Genomic DNA, 19,359 nt, shown 5'->3' with positions numbered 1-19,359 from the left:
TGAATTGAATTTTTCACATTGAACCTTTATACATAAAGTTCAATAATCACAAACACACTATAAATCTAAAGCATTAAGCTCAATTCTTCATCCTCAATAATACAAATGACTGAACAACCAACATAAGTTGATAATATTTTACTTTCAATTCCATATACAATCATATTACTTAGATGTATATATACATTGAGTATAATTATAACCAACAGTAAGTTAGATAATAAACCGCAATATCAATGCAAATGACATTTCCTTTCATAAAAGTCAGTAACTTTGAACATTAAATAAATCTTTCATAAAATAATATCTATAATATTTGAACGGTAAACAAAATGCTAAGGAAAGAAATATAATACTCAAAAATATAAGACTATTCAAGAACAAACTAATAAATGCATTTAATGACGTATGGAATCCTTACAAGACCTACAATTATGACCCTTCTTACCACACCAACTACAATGAATTCTAGCTTTGTTTTCTAAACAAGACATGACTATTTTTTCTTAGGTCTCCCAGTCGGACATTTGACATTAGGAGGAAAAACTGAATCATTGCCAACGGCGTGAATTGCGGTAAATTGTTCAACATTACCAATAGGTCGCGTTTCCTTCCGTGTAACATAACTAGATTGGAACATGATAGAAATCATGTGTATATGATTGCAGTTGAAGATTCCTACGAGACGATGCAATACATGCTCAGAGCACGGGATCATGTCTAGGTCCCAATGCCGACATGAGCAAGTATGATTTAGAATGTTCACAACAAATTAGTTGGTGCGATCATGCACTTCAAATTCATACTGGTTAGTAGGGTATAACTAAAAAAAAAAAAAAAAAAAAAAAAAAAAAAAAAAAAGGCGATAAACTTATAGTGTTAACTATTAATAATAGGCTCAATTTTATACATATACTATACAAATAAAACAACACTTACATCCATTGACCTACTGTCACTTAAGGTTGATCGAGTGATGCCCCCTATATACGAGGACAATTCTGAACGTTAGAAACTCCAATGACTACGACGTTTGTAAAACCATTTTGAACCAAACTACAGATATAGTCAAATAGATCAATAACAAGTAATTCGCAACGTCTTTCAAAATTGTATTCATACATTTAGATTTATTGGTTGATATCAAAGAATATCTTTTCCTTCGACAAAATGCCCTAGCCCATTTGGATTTTCCAACATCCTCTAATTTAAGTCTAACAGACAAAGCAAGCCCGTCCAACTACCTCAAGTAATACTCAAATTCCACAATTGTATATGCTCTTGCACACATATAGAAAGTATCCTCAAATGGACAGGACTTATGATTCTTTTTAAGGTTCTTATATAAATGAAATGCACACAACCCATGTTCAACAAAATTATAGAAAGAACTAACACCCTTGGCTATACTTTTATGACCATCAGACACAATAACATGGTCGTTAGAACCCCCAAAAACAACTTTAAGATTATGAAAAAACAAGATCATGATGCATCATTCTCATAATCAACAATAGCAAATGCAAGAGGTACAATCTGCGAATTGTCATCAGGTGTGCAAGCAGACGATAATGTCCCTAAAAGTTTATTTTTTAGACTAGCACCATCAACAGACATAATAGGAAAATAAAATTTCCATGCATCTATGTAAGCAGCAAGGGCCATGAATAATACTTAAACCTACCTTCATCATCAGATTCTTGTGATGTATATGTTCTTGTAAGGAATAAATATTCAGGCTGATTATAAAAGACAATAAACTATATATAATTGCTTAAACTAAATATAAACAAGAAAACTACCATGATTTTTTTTCAATTAGTGCAGTTGAAAATGTTGATAAAACAGCATATGAGGACTCAGAAGTTCCCCTGATGGAATGGAGAGCAATCTCACGACAGCTCCAAGCTTTATCATAACTCATATTTACACCATGTTATCTTCTCATATAGCTTACAACATCACAAGGCCAACATGGAACTTTGTCATTCATTTTAAAAAAGAACTTTGTACACTCAGCAACAATCCAAAATGTTGCTTGCTGATGACCATCTTTAACAATGTCAATAGAACATTGATGGATATAGATGAATTTTCGAACCATCCACACAACACTCCCCTTATATACAAATGCACTTAGATACCAACTACAAGACAGATCCTTGCAACGAATTTTAAATGAAGTTTTGTTTGACCTAGTAGTAGTAAGTTCAAAACTGTTTTTAAGAGCAAGCAAATAAACTGCTTTCTTCAATACAGACTTGCTCATGAAAAGTGAACCTACTTTAATGGGAATGTCAGATTGAAATGACTCAAAATCTTGAAAATCATCGATTTCAATGTTGCCTTAGGAGATTGGAAAGAATGATCATTTTCTGCTAATTCATTATTCAAATACAATGTAATTCCAGTATTCGAGGCAACAAATGAGATATGGTCAACCATTATATATAAGGGGGGATTCTAATAAAACTAACATCAACGACAAAATATCTCTACAACGATCCTAATGAGATTCGAATTGGCGGAACCAACCCGATACATTGTCAAATGAGATATAGTTAACTCACCAGAGGGAAATTCCACAAATTATTAGAAGGATGAATTTGACGGATTATGCGCTTCAAAAGCTCGAAAATCATGGTAATGAGAATTTTCATCCCATCGACCGTAAAAAAAGAAGTCTAATTTGTTTAAAGTCATAGCAAAAACAATAGATTGAGAAGAAAACCAAAAGAAACCAAAAATCAATAGTCACTTTGTGTCAACACAAAAAGTTGTTTTACGATAGTGATGGTTATTCTTTTTTTCAAATCGTTAAAATAATATAATACGGTAAAACTTTAAATAAAATAGTGATTAAATATGAAATATGTATAATTGAATCTAATAACATATGCAAAACATTTTAAACTTTCAAAAATAGGGGAAAATATCCGGTTAATTTATTAAAAATATGTATAAAATAATGAAAAACAATTCAAACATTTGAAAATTTGAAAATTTTGATTAGATAAAATGAAATTTGATATAGTTTTGGATATTTAAAAAATAAAGTTGGTAGAAAAATTAGGATATTTAATTCGTGAGATTAATTCAAAAATTGATTAAACAAAATCTAAATTAATAACTAAATCTGAAACCATAACTACTGAGAAAAATTAGGAAGAGCGGTTATTTTGAGGAAGGCATTTATTTTTAATTTTTCAAATGAATCCATTAGAGGAAAAGTGGAGAACTAAGACATCGGCAATTACCTTGTATACAAATCCCATCATTGTTAATGATTTTAAGCTTCGTAGTTTCATTAATAATAAAAGCTATGAACTAGACAAGAGCAAAACAAAGATTTGGAAATTCATGTCTATGTACATATCATGTGAGTTGTCATAAATCTTATTATTTGTCTGTTTTGCCAATTTTCAAAACCAAATCCTAAAATCTGTCATGCACTCCAATTCCACGAAAAAAAGTCTAAAATGAAGATGAATCAAGTCGAAAGACTGAAATAGAATGGGCTTTCCTCTTAACCATACACTCGAATGGGATATGAGATCTTTGGAGGTACAATCCAACCAATTTTCTTGATTCCAAGCTTGAAGGTTTAAGCAAAATATATACTGTTGGCCCAACCTCTCAATGTTTCCAATCTGATCCTCATTTTTAAATTATTTATTTAGTACTATTTATTTGATTCTCGAACATAAGTCACATTATCTTTCTCGAATTTGAAAGTCGTCTAATCCTTATCTTCACATTTGATGAACTCAAAAAATGAAAATGGATGCGTTAAAGGGTTTCATTTATATTTTTACACTATGATTAATGCATGAAAACTTTGACTTAATTGATGGGTGAGACAATTAAAAACTGCTAACCTACTGGAACAAATCATGGGACAATGTAATTTTTAACTTTGGAATGTTTGATAATTTAGGGGGAAAGGAAAATGCAGTTGGAGTAAGTTTCTATTGGATCTTTGGATATACAAACACAATCCATTTTCTTGATTCAACCGTTTAAAGTTGGACCAAAATAGAAAATTTTGCCCAACTCCAATATGACCCATATACGTGTCTATACAGTTCAGTCCATTGTTCTTTTAGAAATTATTTCAAAACTATTCATGGAACAAAAATCTATTAGATCTTTGGATGAAAATTGAGATTTTCGATAACTTGGAATGGGTGGCAATGATCGGGTCACAATGTTCATTCCAACAATGTTCGTTCCAAGTCACTGTTGCACCGTTTCAATTATCGATTTCCGTCTAACATTCTGGCAAACTTCAACTCCAATTTTAAACCATTTATAAAAAGTCACGAATAGTATTACAATTATTGAAAGAATATTGATATAGGAAAAATATCTTTTTGATCCCCAGATTTTGGGCTTGGTATTCATTTGGTCCCTAGGATTCAAAACGTTACACATTTAGGGGCACATAGAGTTGAGTTAGGTTGGTAATTATTGTTTAGAAAGTCAAATTATCTGTGGAGTTAAATTATCTATTTTTGTGGTTGAGTTAAGTTGAGTTGAAATGCCTATGTTTAGGATACTGAGTTGAGTTGAGTTAAGTTAGAAAACTCTATTTTTTTAATTCAACTTTTTTTTTTTTGCTATTTTTGCAAAAGTAATAAATCTTGTCTATAAATCTAATTTTTTAAATTTATTTTGTCAAATCTACAACAAACCCGTATTTTTTTACCCATCTGTGAAATTTATTTTTTTCAAACATTTGATTATTTACTTTTTACATTAATACAACGCAATGATTTTTTTTTATGCAAACTCGTTCTTCGCAAACATATTTTTTTGTTCAAACATTCTTTATGATTAGTTTTTATGATTAAGTCTAAATTGACACTTCAAATAAAATAGTTTAAAACCTGTTTTTCTTTCAAGATTTGGAAATATGTCATTTCACATTGTTTCCAATTGAACATATTTTTATTGGTTTACTTTTGTAAATTAAAAAAGAAAAGACAGCATTCTTGAAAAAACAAACAAAAAAAATGGACTGTATGTTCATCTTCAATACTTCGATAGTATAATTAATGTACATGTACGCTCAAACTTAAAAGCACATGAAATACAAATGTAAAACAGTTTCATAATGAAAAAAAAAATCTACTTGAATGTTAATCTCCACGATAATGTCTATGTATGTAAAAATGAATGTATAGCAACGAATAATCCTCAATACATCACAAATTATTTCCAATATTTAAATAAATTTTGGATTATAAAAAATTTACTCTGAAGGTAAAACTAACAAACCTTAAACTAATTGTTGAATGAATTGTACAATTAGTCTGGACCGTACAAGAATGCGAATAAAGTATAGTTTGATTAGAATGAAGCTAGATGCAAATAAAATTAAAATTAAACATACTACAACATACCTTGTGATTAGATTTGGAATGAATTAGAGGTCGAATCATCAAGACTAAATGGAGGTAGGGTAGAGATGTGATCTAAAAAAAAATATGGAATTGCATCACAGAAAGGGCTAATTTATTATAAAAGAATGGAATGAAACATACCTTTTCTAACATAGTGTTTCTTTTAAGAACCATCCTTATATGAATGTAAAAACATTGAAGTCACAAGTGGAAAACAAAAAAAGTTACCAAAGATAAGTTAGGAATAGGGACTCACCAATATAGTCTATGAGAGAAGGCAGTGAAGATTTCTCAAGAATAAGTGGAGGAACAACACGTATATAAATAGAAGGATAGTAAGGAATGGTTGGTAAAGAATGTTGGGTGCATTTAACCTCAATTAATTTAAAGAGTGAATTCATTAAACACAAACCAAAGTGGATTAACTCAGTAGTATTACCTAAACCAGGTAGGGTTAACTTAGTATCAATTGGGTGGTTGTGCATAAAATAATAACATAAACATTATTGAATGATTGCATTAAAAACAACATAATATATCACAAAAAAAAAATAATAAATAAATAAAAGGGGTCTCAAATATGTTTTGGTTCATGAAGAAATCCAACTCCAATAAACAAAATCAAGATAAGAAACATTTCTAGAATTCAACATGAATTTCAATGTATGAAGTAATTAAGATGGATAAAAAAATATCATACATCAATCCATAAAACGGAAGCAAATATCAAAAAATCAATAAACTGAAAATAAAGTGAGAAAACATAAATTTTCAATCCAACTCATATATTTGAAACGAATTTTGGAATATAAGTGACATTAAAAAACGAACTACATCATCGTCCTATGAAAAAGGATATAAAACAAACATTTTGTGAGTGGATTGAAATAACATGGTTAGTAGCTCCTACCAAGAATTTAATTGCAAACTAAAGTTGAGGGAAGAGCGGGAAAAAGCAAAGGAAGATACATGATTTATTATTGAAGTGACAAGAAGAGACCTAAAAAATAAAATGGAAGGAAAACAATGGGTTGAACCAACAAAAGGCATGAACACAGAGTAAAAGAAGGGAAAAAATAACAAAAACGCAAAAACCATGAACCCTACATAGGAAATCGAAACCAAAAAGTCGAATGAAAAACCTCTAAGACTCAATAGATCTAACATGCATATTCACTGATAATTTCAACTTAGGGGACCAAATGCTACTTACCAAATTGAAAAATATTAGTAAAAAAAAAAACTTCAGAAAACTGTGGCCAAAGTAGATATACCATGCAAATTTCATAACAAATCTAACATGCAAGGAATAATATAATATTAGGAGGCCAAATGCTAGAAGGCAGATTCAAGAACACAAAAGTAACTCCAAAAATGTAGATCTAAACGAAAGAACAAAAACAGAAGAAGAAAAATATTCAGATCTAAAAAAAATATATATATATCTAGTATATCTAAAGCAAACAAAAAGAAAAAAGAAACATAAACATTGCCCTAGAGAAGCAGACAAACAAGTGAAAAGAGAGATTATTAATGGACAGCAAGAGAAAAAAAAACATAATCAACATCCCAAACGAGCAAGAGACAGTAAGAAATATGAAGAAAAGAAACAGAGAGATGAAGCAGGACGAACCAGACGAGTGAAAGAAGAGAGAAGACGAGATAGATAAGAGGACTAATGTGAAGAGATGCGTGAGAGAGAGAAAGACATTATTGAAGTGCGTGAGAGGAATAAATTAGGGGAATTAGAAAGCGCGTGAGAGGATGATGGCGATTTGAGAGAAGATAAAACGGTAAGCTATAGAGATTTCTCCCAAGAAAAATTCTCCCAATTTTTAGGGAAGAATTCTCTGAAAACTTTCCTTCCTCATTCCCCCTCATCTTTTTAGAGCGGTTCTCACAAAATGGATCCTTGCCACAGTCATTGTAGCCTTGTAGAAAAAGAAAATTTCAAGGAGAAGATTACCGATTCGAGTAGAAGTTTTTGCTGCAATTATAGATCGGTAAAGGTATGATATTTAATTTTCTTCTTTTAGTTTTTATATTTTTATTGTTTCAGGAAATCAAAGAAAGTAATCACACACTTCCACGGGGATTCAAATCCCTTCAATTGCTAAACCCACATTTTCCTTTACCGATGGGCCAAAGAGTAGGTGAGTTGCCCACTCACCCCAACTCAACTTAGGGGGCCAAACAACTCCTTGATCTTCAAGTTTTGAGTTTGATTTCAATTTACTCTCTAGGTTTCAAAATGTTTCAAAATATTACAATTTTATCCATGAAATCTGAGTTTTGTATTCAATTTGATCTCTAGATTTTAAGATTTACACTTTTAATCTTGGTTTTTCACTAAATACTCACTGTCTTTAATGTTAATGTCTATTAATTAATTTAAAAGAATTAAGATAGTTATAATCCATTATGTTTCATTAATAAAATTTTAAATTTTAAATTTTCTTCCCAATAATTTAAATTAATTAATAGTCATTAATGTCAATAATTGAAAGTATTTAATGAAAAATTGAGGAAAAGTGTGAATCTTGAAACCAAGTAATTCAATTGAAATTAAACTCAAATCTCTATATTAAAATTATAACATTTTGAAACTTAAAAACTAAATTAAAACCAAGTTGAAAACGAACTAAAATATATAGTATTTTAAAATTTAGAGACGAAATGGATAATAGACTCCAAACCTAGGAAATAGAAAGATATATTTCTTTTTTCTTTTTTTTTTTTACTAGAGCCTTTAATACTATTCATTAAATCCTAGTACATTTTTATAATATATTAATTAGATAAATTTTGACTTAATTGATGTGATGTGACAATAGGAATCAGCTTACCTACCAAAGCCAAAACATAGGGACAAAATGTATGTTTTGAGCATTGAACTGTTCGACAAGTTATGAAGAAACTTAGGAACAATGAAAATTTTTTAAAATGCCTCCAAAAATATAACCAACATAATATAGTAGAGAAAAAGAACTACTTGATTATTCATCATCAAAACTTTGTAAAATCCAACTCTAATGAGGGGGAAAAAAAGAAAGGAAAAAAAAAATGCTTACTCCCACTACAAGGCTTTGTAAACTCAAAGGCTTCTATAAATGGAGAGAAAGATCAAGTTTTTGTTCTTTTTCCTTATCATGATTTATCCTACTAAGATCCTTCTTTATACTTCTCTCCCAATTCAACAAATTTTCTTCATCTGCCCCACATTGATGATATCTATTACTTGTACAAACCCCACCACAATAAACCATGTTTTCATACAACAGTTGTTGGTTATTGGGAAAACAATGAAGATTAGTCCCATGAGTAGCAATGTAAACTGGCTGTGGCAATAGTCCTGGATGATGTTGCTGATGGCTAGCTGGAAAAACCAATGACGGCGGGGCCGGGAACGGCGACGGTGGCGACGAGAAATTGGTCGAGTAATCTGATATTCGCTTCGCCTTTCTCGCAGCAGTCCTCTCTTTCTTATGAGCATTTTGATGGCCTCCTAAAGCTTGAGAGCTTTGGAATTTTCTTGAACAGAACAAACAGGGGAAAACTCTTGTTGGGGTTTCTTCCATTTCAACAATATTGTTGTTGGTTTCAGCTACTTGAGAAAGCTTCTCTTCATATTCCATATTGGCTGAAACAAAAAGAAAGGAATTTTAGAAGAAACCTTTGAAAGAAAAGAAGTGAGAGAATAAAGGGAAATGGGAAGTTTTTGTTGAGTATAAGAAGGTTGCAGCAAGAGAGAGCTAGAGAAGGAGAGGTTTTAAGTTATGGGGAGCTGACTTTTTTGCTGAACAAAAAAAATGGGGGGGGGGATAAAAAAAAGAGTTCAGAAGGTAAATTCTAAAAAGAGAGTTGGAAAATGTGCAAACAAGTGCTTTCCTCTCTTGCAAAATAATTATTAATTGAAGTGCTTTGGTGGCAAAGATGGATGCATGGGCTTGGGAACAGAAGAGATAAGAGAGAGAGACAGAGATTCCATTTCCCAATCCCTCCATTGCCTCTCTGTCTCTCTTTTGATTCCAAACTTAGCTCTCTTAAAAACAAAAAAAGAGAGATGGGATTTTGAAGATAAAGTTATGTGATACATATATATATATATATATATATAAAAATCTATATATCAGTTAGATTTGGCAAAAGAGAGAAAGAAGTCAGATTTGTTTGTTTTTAGTCAGTGGCTCAAAACACTCAACTTGGGTCTGCAACTAAGAGTAAGTTGTTTTATGTTCATAGTATTAAGCCAACCATGTTGGTTCACTGAAAGACGGCTTGGCTCTCTTGGTCATATTAACTTACAAGTCTCAAGTTCGAACCTTTAGTAAATTTTTTACCTATATTGGATTCAAGCGCAGGTGCCCCTAGTGCAAAGTTTTGATTCCCCGTTATCAAGAAAATAAAATTATGAACATGCAATTTTTGTAAGCATTTTGTTTTTAGTCAGTGGTTCAAAACACTCAACTTGGGTACGCAAGTGAGGAGTAAGTTGTTTTGTGTTCATAGTATTAAGCCAGCCTTTTTGGTTCATTGAGTGAATAACGCTCTTGGTCATATTGGCTTAGAAGTCTCAAGTTCGAACCTTTAGAAATTCTTTTGACCTATCTTGGGTTCAAGCGTGGGTGTCCTAATGCAAAGTTCCAATTCCCGATTATCGAAAACAGGGCTGATTTTGATGTGAAGTGTTTTTTTTTTTTTTTTAATTATTGGGGTTTTTCTATAAATGGTTATGGGAGTAAAAAAGGGCAATGGGTGTGTTCCCCACCGCCAATCTGATGCAACTTTGTCACTTTTCTCCCATTCCTTGCATGCTCATATTGCAGATATCAACCTCCCATATCATTCCTCCAATAGGACATTACTCCTTTTTTCCCCTTCTTTCTCCTATCTTATTCTTACACGTGTCTTTCTCTTTCTCTCTCTTCACTTCAATATTATAGAACTCAACAACTAAACCAAGATTTCAACACTAAACATTCAAACTTCATTCATAAACACAAGATTTGTGTCTTGTACTTTTGAACTTCTTTAAATGTTTTGATCTTCTCTGTCTTCTTAGTGGCCTTAGTGGCCACGTAAAGCTTTGTAATATGATATTAGTCAAGATATTAATTTATCTCTGAAGTTACTTTTACATTCGTATGGATAGATCTCTAGATATCCAATGAGTTCTTAGACTTTCAACTTAATGTCTATTAGATCTTTAAACTTTCAATTTCGTATGTAATAGATTTTTCAACTTTTTCTTCAAATTCACTCATATATTGTATAAAACATGAAAGATTAGAGTCTTATTAGACACGAATTTAATTTCATATATTAGACACAAAGTTACAACTTGAAGCAAAATTAAAAATTTAACCTATTAAAAATTCTAAAACCTATTACACAAAAGAAGCTTGTAATTTCACCTATGAAACTTTGGATTATAACAAATTACATTTATGGACAAATATAACATTACATTAGATTTTGCAACCAAAATGATTTGCCCATCATACTTACGTTAATCCTCACCATAAACTAAAATCAAACCACGTGAATAAGATAGGGAACATATTTTATATAAAATTTCTTCACCAAACACTTCCAACAAAACCAAGAGCACTCTATTTATTTTAACATTACTTTACTCCATGCATTATTTTAGAAACGTCTTTGAGAAAATGCCAAAATTAATATGACAATCAATATGACAAAAGGGTCTGAAGATTTTTTGGTTTCTTTCTCAACGTATACCTATATCTCTTACAACTTAAAATTCCAACAGCAAATGCCTCTTTCAAAGCCACAAATTTATCCTTTGCCTTTGCCTAGATAAAAGTGTAACATATCGAGTTCATCACATGTGAACGAGGAGGCCCCTTAAGCTTTTGCAGTGTAGAGTTTCAACACAAACATTGTATTCGACAGCCATAACACACCAACCAGTAAGGAATCATGAATCAGCTACATCACAAAGATGAAACATTAACTTAATTCTTCTAGTCTTCAGGTTTTCTCAATACCACGTAACTCGGTCCCCCATTTGTCTTTTGAATCCTTGAAATTCTCCTAAGGATTTCAGCAAAAGCATTCTTGTCCTGCATAATGTGATATTATAAGGCATCAGAGAATTGTCGATGTTCATGGTTCATCAAGTTCCTGAATATTATCTTTTCATGTTTTAAGCTAGCCACATTTCAATTGCAAGGCGAATGAAATAACACCTGAAACTGCCCACTTCTCAACCAAAAAGTCGAAAGTAAGAACAATTTATGTAAAAACGTGCCATGAAGACATAACAACAATACCTCTGGAGTTCGTAATCTTGCTTTGAATTTTGCGACAAGATCCTGTGTAGTTACAGGTGTCCTTTGCCGCAAGACAGCCCTAATTTCTTCCTCAGTAACAGGTCCAGAATGCGATGCTGGTTCAGTTTTGACCAATGCCGGGGCACCTTTTGAGGCTGTACTTTTAGAAGTAGATACTTCATCTGTAGACTTGGATTCCTGAACATACCAAGAAACATTAGTTTACAACAAAGAATAGCTTGGCCGCATATCCTTCTAATACAAATAAAAGTAATTTTTCAGCGCTTAAAAACATGAGATGTCATGACATACTGTCTCTGTTTTCATTTTCTTTGGAGGTGCACTGGATGGTTTCACATCCTCGCCATTTTTCCTTTTCCCCTTTGCCGTCTTTGCAGTTGAAGGGGTCCCCTTAGCAGATCCAGAAGGTGTTGGTTTTGAGGGACTGTTTGCTGCAGCTTCTTCTTTAACTGTATCCTTCTGCTTCGAAGGTAAGACGGGAGTGCCACCAGTGTCCTCATCCACCTGAATACATAAAAGGTACAAACCACTTAATAGGATAAAAATGTAGACAGTATCACAATAAGCAGAGTTATATGTAAATGGGTGGGGGCACTGACTATTTTCATGGAACAACCGTTTGATTCCACTACGTTCGGTTGATAAAGCAACTCGTAAAATATTAAATTCTAAATAGTAGCCAGTACAGCTTGAATTCAACCTCTCTAGCCTTTTATCATTTACATAGCCTTATTACTAGGCCAACCCAAGATGGTGGTTCGCTAATGACATCCTTTGCTCAAGATTCTGTCATCTACTATATACAAAAAAAGGCATTTGCAAACAGCATAACACATTCAAAAAATGTTTCTTCAGACTGCATATGCACTTCATACAAAATCCATTCAAAAGACTGCTCGTAGGTCACTATAATTTAAAATCTTGGATCATGCAGTTAGTCGAGAAATGACAAGAGCCTCTTACATCGTCATCATCGTCATCATCCTCTCCATCTGAATCATTAAGCCCCCCAGTACGCCTAAGCAGTTTCTTCAACTCTTTCCCAGATTTGCTCAGCCCCCCCTCCCCTTCATTTTCTTCATCCTCATCGTCTTCGTCCTGCAAAGTGAGACAATAATTTACTGAACTAGTAAGCTTAGTCATACTACCAACAAGCCATTCGTATCTGATATGTGATATTTTTTTTACTTGAAAGGCTACACTATATATTCAAAAGAAAGCTTCAGACAATCCAAATTGTCAACCAGAATTCGAGGTGATTTTAAAGGTCAACAGATATCAATACACTGTTTTTATTTAATCACACCCCATACGTATCTGCATGTAACTGGTGGACAGACTCAGAGGGATGGTGGACTACTTTCAGAAACAAAATCATGGTCATTCATAATCTCCTCTCCACCTTTCCTATTTTCCATCACCCATCCTGCATTAGCTTGTCTTTTCTTTTCATTTTTCTTTTTCTTTTTACAAAACATTCTAATCTTTCATTTCTTACCACCTTTTCCAAAACCTTTGGAGAAAAATATATCCAGTTACTTCCACTGTTAAATATATAGAATTGTTTCTAGTAAATGGATGAAGTGATATGTATCAGTGAAAGTTTTTCTTTTCCAAAGGGCTAGCCAACCTGCTTGATTTCTGGAGGTGCAGGAACTTCGGGGGCTAAATCCTCCCTTTCTTCACGATCCGGAGCAGTAGTTTCATCGTCATCAGTAAAAATCTCTTCGTGCTCCCAATCGTCTCCTAGAAAGTTGGACAGACAGGTTAACATAGAGGAACAATGCCTCAATGCTCATCAAATGAATTAATAGCCCAATTTCACATGCATGGATACAAGAAAGTGTTTCCTTGCCAAACACATTATTAAAAAAGCCTAGTGAAAATTTGAATCTTCCTCAAGAACAAAAGCATTGCTAATCTAATGCTATCCCCAAATCTAAACCATTCATTTGATGCATTTGGTTCCCATATGATGGTGATGGCCTAGCCCGTAAACAATCAACAAATGGCCACCATAGATTGAACATATTCCCTATTACCCCTTTTTCAAACTCAAGTCATTTATTTACCACTAGGCCAACCCATAACGGTTAACGCTTGCTAATCTAATGCTATTCCCAAATCAAAACCACTCATTTGATGCATTTGGTTCCCATATGATGGTGATGGCCTAGCCCGTAAACAATCAACACATGGCAAGTGACGCTCTATAGAGATGACAATGGCGTGGTAAAGCACTTGACCCAAAAATATTTGTTTTCTAAAGGGAAAAGATTTAACCTTTCTCAATATCATCATCATCCAAGTCATGGTCACCACCCCTAGGACCTTCCTCATCATCATCATCGCCACCACCCTTTTTATTGAGTCCCAATCTGTTCTTTCTTTGTGCCTCTTCTTCTTCGTCTTCTTCTCCCCTATCCGAGACATTGCCTTCATTCTCATCACCAGTAGGTTTTCTCCGTCCCCTACCACTAGTACCAACACCTTCTTTGTCATCAAACTTCTCAACTTCACCAAATGCAGCAGGACCATTACTTGCAGCTTTCATCATCCATCTTTCATATCCATCTGCTGTCTTCTTTCGATTCTTCATTTTTTCTTCGGCCTCCTCCAATGTAAGTTGCTTATACTGTGCCACTTTGTTGAAGTTGTACCTGAAAATTGAGGTCAGTCATTCTGCTACCACCATGAGTGACTTTAAAATTTTCATCTGGACAATATAGAAGCCTTCGAGAATAGGAACATGTAATAACCATGTATGAAGAAGACTATGCCAAACAAATAAAGGACCATAACTTGATTCTTGGCAAACTAACTCAAAGATAAACCATACCAAGAACCTGCAGGAATGGCAGTAAATTCCTTTCCTTGCAATACAAGCAAGTAATATGTTGCTGATTGTGAGCCCTCAAGATGACCTTGGAATTGAAATTGGCCCGTTTCATCTTCCAAGAGCCAGGGTCTATTCTTGTATTTTTCCTATGTTAACAGAATAATAAGTAATCAAGGTCAAGCAGAACAAGAGTGCAAATAACCATTTCCTTTTAAAAAAAAAAAAAAAAGAAAGAAAGAAAGAAAGAAAATAAATAAATAAAGGTAAGCAATAAGCCACAAAACAACTAACTTGAAGAGAAACAATAAAAAAATAAATGCAACAAGATATTAACCAAATGCATCTCCAAGGTCAAAGCTGAGTTATGGTTAACACAAAGCCAACAAAAGCATAACTCAACTGACATAATGTTCATACCATCAACCTCGTGGTTTGAGATTCGATTCCCCCACCCCACACTTTAATTACAATACCTCTTCAAAAAACAATATTCAACACAAAATATATAATTGCATAGTCCAACTTATATATAACTCGTAAGAAAATAGAAAAGTTCAAACTAATACAAAGAGTATAACTTTATAAACTCTGCTGTGGCAGAAAGCCCAAGAAGTGACAAAAAAAAGTGTACGAGACTCCAAGGGACCGGACCATTCATCTGCATTAAAGCATGTGCGTTCCCTTTTCATTTTGCTGAAGGGTAGCATCAATTACTTTTTCCCTCGTTACTCTCAACAGTTATAACTTCTAAAAAGAAAATTAGATATCCAGTCACCAGTATCTAATCTAAGCTTCCAAAACAATCAATTATCCAAGACAAATTTAATAAAGGAAGCAAAATTGAAGTCAACTAATTACCCGAAGGGCATCTGTAAGTTGGCGCCCTTGTAGACCATCCTTGTAAAGAGACCATTTATTCTCAGCATTTCTCTTCTTCGAAAAGTTCGGCAGCCCGCTCATGAACCTACCAATGAAGTAGTTCTTGTCGCTACTTGCACTTGCTCGAACATTGTATTCCTAAAATATAGTTCATCATGCACTCTCAGAAAGAGAAGGCAGACAGTACTCAATCCACGCTATTATGAAAATTCTTAAATCTGTCATAAATAAGAAGCCCTAATCACATAAGTACAAGTTTAACACATTCAAATCATCATGCTCTTTAAGAAAGACAGGTGAAGAACGAACTCTTATTAAGCGAGTTACAGTAGCCCCACAGTCATAACATTTGCCCTTGTTCTCAGCCATAGTTTTGCCACAGGTCAAGCACAACGTCATGTGCTTGCAATTGCTTCCATACAACTCCGTCGTGGATCCACATCCACTGCACGACGGCTTCAGCATCAGATCGAACGACATCTCCCACCCCTTAATTCAGCCACAAAAATCTACAACACCCAAAAACAAAAACATAAATCACCACAGAATCCCATATTTTTATATCTATGTCTTTGGGCGGCTTGCTATTCTCACCAGACAACAGACTCTCCCCTACGTTTGGTTGCTAAGGCAATCAGTTATTGAAAACGATCCTCCACATATTTTGTGCTAAACCCTAACAAGTGATACCATCTGATTGGAGACTATTTTGTGTTAGGATTGTCTTTCTAGGGTCACCAATTCGAACACAAAACACGTGTTGTACTGTCGCCGGAAATTGCTGTTGGTGCAGCGTTCGCAAGCGCAGGTAAAAACGCTGAAGAAGACGTTCGCTGCTGAATCTCGTGTCGTAGTCACGGATCCGGCTGAGGGTGAATTCGTCGAGAACGACAAAGGTCAATCGATGGGCCGCGGCGTAGCAGGTGTGGGAGTGAGAAGACGCGAGTGAGAGGGAGAAAGAAACCGAAAAGTTATAGAGACTTTACCTTTGCTGCTCGCGACGGCCGGCGTGGAGGAGGGCGGAGGCGGAGCGGTAGGCCGGAGAAGGTGGTAGCTGCGTGGAGGTGAGAAAAGCTGAGATCAAGGAGAGAGAGAGAGTGGTTGAAACCTTAGAAGATGGGAAAAGGCAGGAAGATCAAGATGACATTTAGGGCTTTCTTTGTTTTATTTTTATCAACAAATATCAATTTATACTCTTCAATTTTAAATGGTATAAATTAAGTCCCTTTGGTAGTTATTTCAACCTTTGATAACCATTTTGTTTTTAATTTTTTAAAATTAAACATATTTCATCCATATTTCTCTACAATAATTTGCATCTTTCTTGAGTATGATTATTAAATTCTTAGCCAAATTCCAAAAACAAAAATAATTGTTTGAAAGCTATTTTTTTTATTCTTAAAATAAATTTAACTTAGTTTTTTAAACCATTAGTGAAAAGTGGATAACAAAGTGAAGAAATTTGGAGGGGGAAGTAATGTCCATAGGCTTAATTTTAAAAAACAAAATAGTTAGCGGGAGAAATTTTGAACCAACCACGAACCACCACGTCATTTGCTAAATTAATGATGTAATTCCGAAATAGTCAAATTTATGACCAATTAGGAGTTGACATGTGCCCCAAATTGAAGTTGAAGACAAATCTAATGCCACGTGGTTTCATCATGACAATTGAATTGGATAAAATTAACTTGGTCCAATTTAATATTATTATTATTTGGATTAAAGTCTCTAAACCCAAAAACATGTTGAATTTTCAAATCAAACCCAAATCCAACTAATTGGGCCCAAGAGTAAGGCTCATGGGTCAACCAAGTCCAAGTTCATGAAGCTCACCTGAGAACTCTATAAATAAAGAAGTTCTAGGTCAGCATTTTCTATAATCAACAAGCAGAAGACTCTCAAGACTTCTCAAGCTGCAATCCTTGAAGACAGAAGACCTTTGAAGACACAAAAACTTTTCCAAGACTCCAAGACTTCTACTTCAAGTGCTTTTCTTCTTCAAGTCAAGCACATTCATCCAACCGAGAGAGAATCAGAGGATCAAGATCGAACAACATCGCATCAAATCAACCTCAACATCAACACCAACTCAAGTTCAACTCCACGAAACAAGTTTCTCCGAAAGTGTGGTGCGAACACTAATCCTCCAAGAAGATCAACAAGCCCAAAGGCCGATCATCCAAGAAGATCAACAAGCCCGAAGGCCGATCATCCAAGAAGATCAACGAGCCCAAAAGCCGATTGTTCAAGAAGATCAACCAACCTAAAGATTATAGATTATAGTAGCATCAAAATATTATGTATTAGAGATTGTACTTGATTTCCACAAAATTAATACAAATACAAAATTCAAGTTCCACGAAATAAATTTCTCTTGAAATCTCGTGCGAACATGGCCCATTTATTTATTTTTATTTTTTAAAATTATGCCTATTTACTTCCGGATTTGCATCTTTATTAAATATCTTAGCCAAATTTGAAAAACAGAAATAAGTTTTTAAAAGCTAATGTTGAATGAGAAATTTTAGACCAATCACAAATTGTCACGTCATAATCTAGCTTGTATGTTGAGCATATTGGGTGTGCATGAAAAGCTTCAAAAAATCCAAAAAGAAGTGACAAAGAAAGAACTTCCTGACATCGAAGGCCATGATGAGACCAAAAAAATTTGATTGGAGCAAAAGGGTCTTTGTTCTAAAGGACTGTGAGGTCCAACGCGGAAGCAGGATCGTTCCCAAATTTTTATTTTCACATAATTAAAATACAGAGAACATAAATTATGCATAATCACAATTTTTATAGCATGCTAGTGAAAGGAAGAAGAAAAGTTTAGATTTATGCTTAATCCTTGAAGAATAAATTAATCTTCACAAAAAATTCTTCTCGATCTGATTACGAACACTTCTATCTCCAAAAAAAAAACCTGCAAGACGGGAATTTTTATGGGAGAATGCTTCTAAGAAGATCACACAGACCCTTTGTGTAGAAAACTACTGTGAAGAAAAAGAAGAATAATATAAAAACCAAAACTCCCCTTCTAGGATTGATTGAGAAGAGAAAATAGGGGACGGAGTTATAACTTCCTCCTAAATTAAATTTAAAATTTTATTTTAATAAATATTATATATATATATATATATATATATATATATATGATATGATAACCAACTTCTCATATAATATATATTAAACTATATGTTATATCAAATATAACATATAACCTATAGTTTTTATATTGTATCAAATACAATATAATCTATAGTTTGAATTCTCTCAATCAATCATGATATTTAATATAAATCAAATTTAGTTATATGAATCTAATCCATATAATTAGTATTTGAATCATATTCAAATATTTAATTCCTCTCAAAATAAACTTTATATTATATCAAATACATTATATTAATTATATCATATATAATTAATCTCTCGTCCCTTCTATAGCTCAACAAGGATTATTGAGAATTAATTTTGGATTAATTTGAACAATTCAAATTAATCCAAAATTAATTCTCAATAATCCTTGTTGAGCTATAGAAGGGACCTTATGAGCTTGTACATTGAAGCTCCAATCGTACTTGGATACTTAATTAAACTCTTTAATTAAATTACTTAACATCCACAAACTGTCGATCACTCCACTCAAGACCGACAGTTGCACTCTTCGCACTACAAATATATTTCTATGCCCATTGGATATAACCAGTCAATAGTGGAATAACCCTTTACAAATTGTTCGTAAGTACAACTAGGCCAAAATTACCACTTTGCCCCTATAGTTACATCTAATTCCTTAAGTGCCATTGAACTCTCTAGTGAATAATAAGTCATAGTTCAACTGTAACCAAATTCCTTTCGGCCCAAGAGAGTGTGTGGCGCCAAATTGTTCAAGCCTTAAAATTAGCCATTAAGG

General features: G+C 33.4%; 2 protein-coding genes across 5 annotated transcripts; both read right to left on the bottom strand.

Moving 5' to 3' along the window:
- Positions 1-242: 242 nt before the first annotated feature.
- On the bottom strand, positions 243-9,040 carry LOC120078711 (uncharacterized). The gene is given in 4 exon segments (XM_090313958.1): positions 243-1,667; positions 1,670-1,716; positions 1,803-2,346; positions 8,644-9,040. Coding segments are annotated over 4 exon segments (1,170 nt in total). The 3' UTR covers positions 243-1,485.
- Positions 9,041-10,995: 1,955 nt separating this feature from the next.
- Positions 10,996-16,615, bottom strand: RAP74 (transcription initiation factor IIF subunit alpha RAP74). 4 transcript variants are annotated; one of them, XM_039032115.2, is made up of 11 exons: positions 16,427-16,601; positions 16,035-16,306; positions 15,750-15,949; positions 15,420-15,658; positions 14,562-14,707; positions 14,006-14,382; positions 13,353-13,468; positions 12,686-12,820; positions 12,014-12,226; positions 11,702-11,899; positions 10,996-11,491 (listed from the first exon to the last, which is right to left on the bottom strand). In XM_039032115.2, the coding sequence occupies exons 4-11, from the start codon at positions 15,519-15,521 to the stop codon at positions 11,393-11,395; spliced, it is 1,386 nt and encodes a 461-aa protein (XP_038888043.1). In that variant the 5' UTR covers positions 15,522-15,658; positions 15,750-15,949; positions 16,035-16,306; positions 16,427-16,601; the 3' UTR covers positions 10,996-11,392. The 4 variants fall into 4 exon arrangements, with proteins under 4 accessions (XP_038888043.1, XP_090169789.1, XP_038888042.1 ...); XM_090313663.1 differs by having other exon boundaries at positions 15,420-15,578; XM_039032114.2 differs by lacking the exon at positions 16,035-16,306 and having other exon boundaries at positions 15,420-15,578; positions 16,427-16,615.
- Positions 16,616-19,359: the final 2,744 nt, after the last annotated feature.

This window comes from Benincasa hispida, chromosome 5 (assembly GCF_027475165.1).
Source record: "Benincasa hispida cultivar pf3 chromosome 5, pf3_genome.v1.1, whole genome shotgun sequence".
NCBI classification, from domain to species: Eukaryota; Viridiplantae; Streptophyta; class Magnoliopsida; order Cucurbitales; family Cucurbitaceae; genus Benincasa; species Benincasa hispida.
Note: the sequence above shows the minus strand (reverse complement) of the source record. Positions and strands in the feature narration are given on the sequence as shown.

Bases quoted from the DNA above. Each gene is read 5' to 3' on its own strand.
- RAP74 (XM_039032114.2), bottom strand. From the start codon at position 15,920: ATGTCGTTCGATCTGATGCTGAAGCCGTCGTGCAGTGGATGTGGATCC. The intron at 11,900-12,013 runs GTATGTCATGAC...TGGTATGTTCAG, and splicing joins AGAAAATGAAAACAGAGACA to GAATCCAAGTCTACAGATGA. The intron at 11,492-11,701 runs GTATTGTTGTTA...CACATTATGCAG, and splicing joins CAAGATTACGAACTCCAGAG to GACAAGAATGCTTTTGCTGA.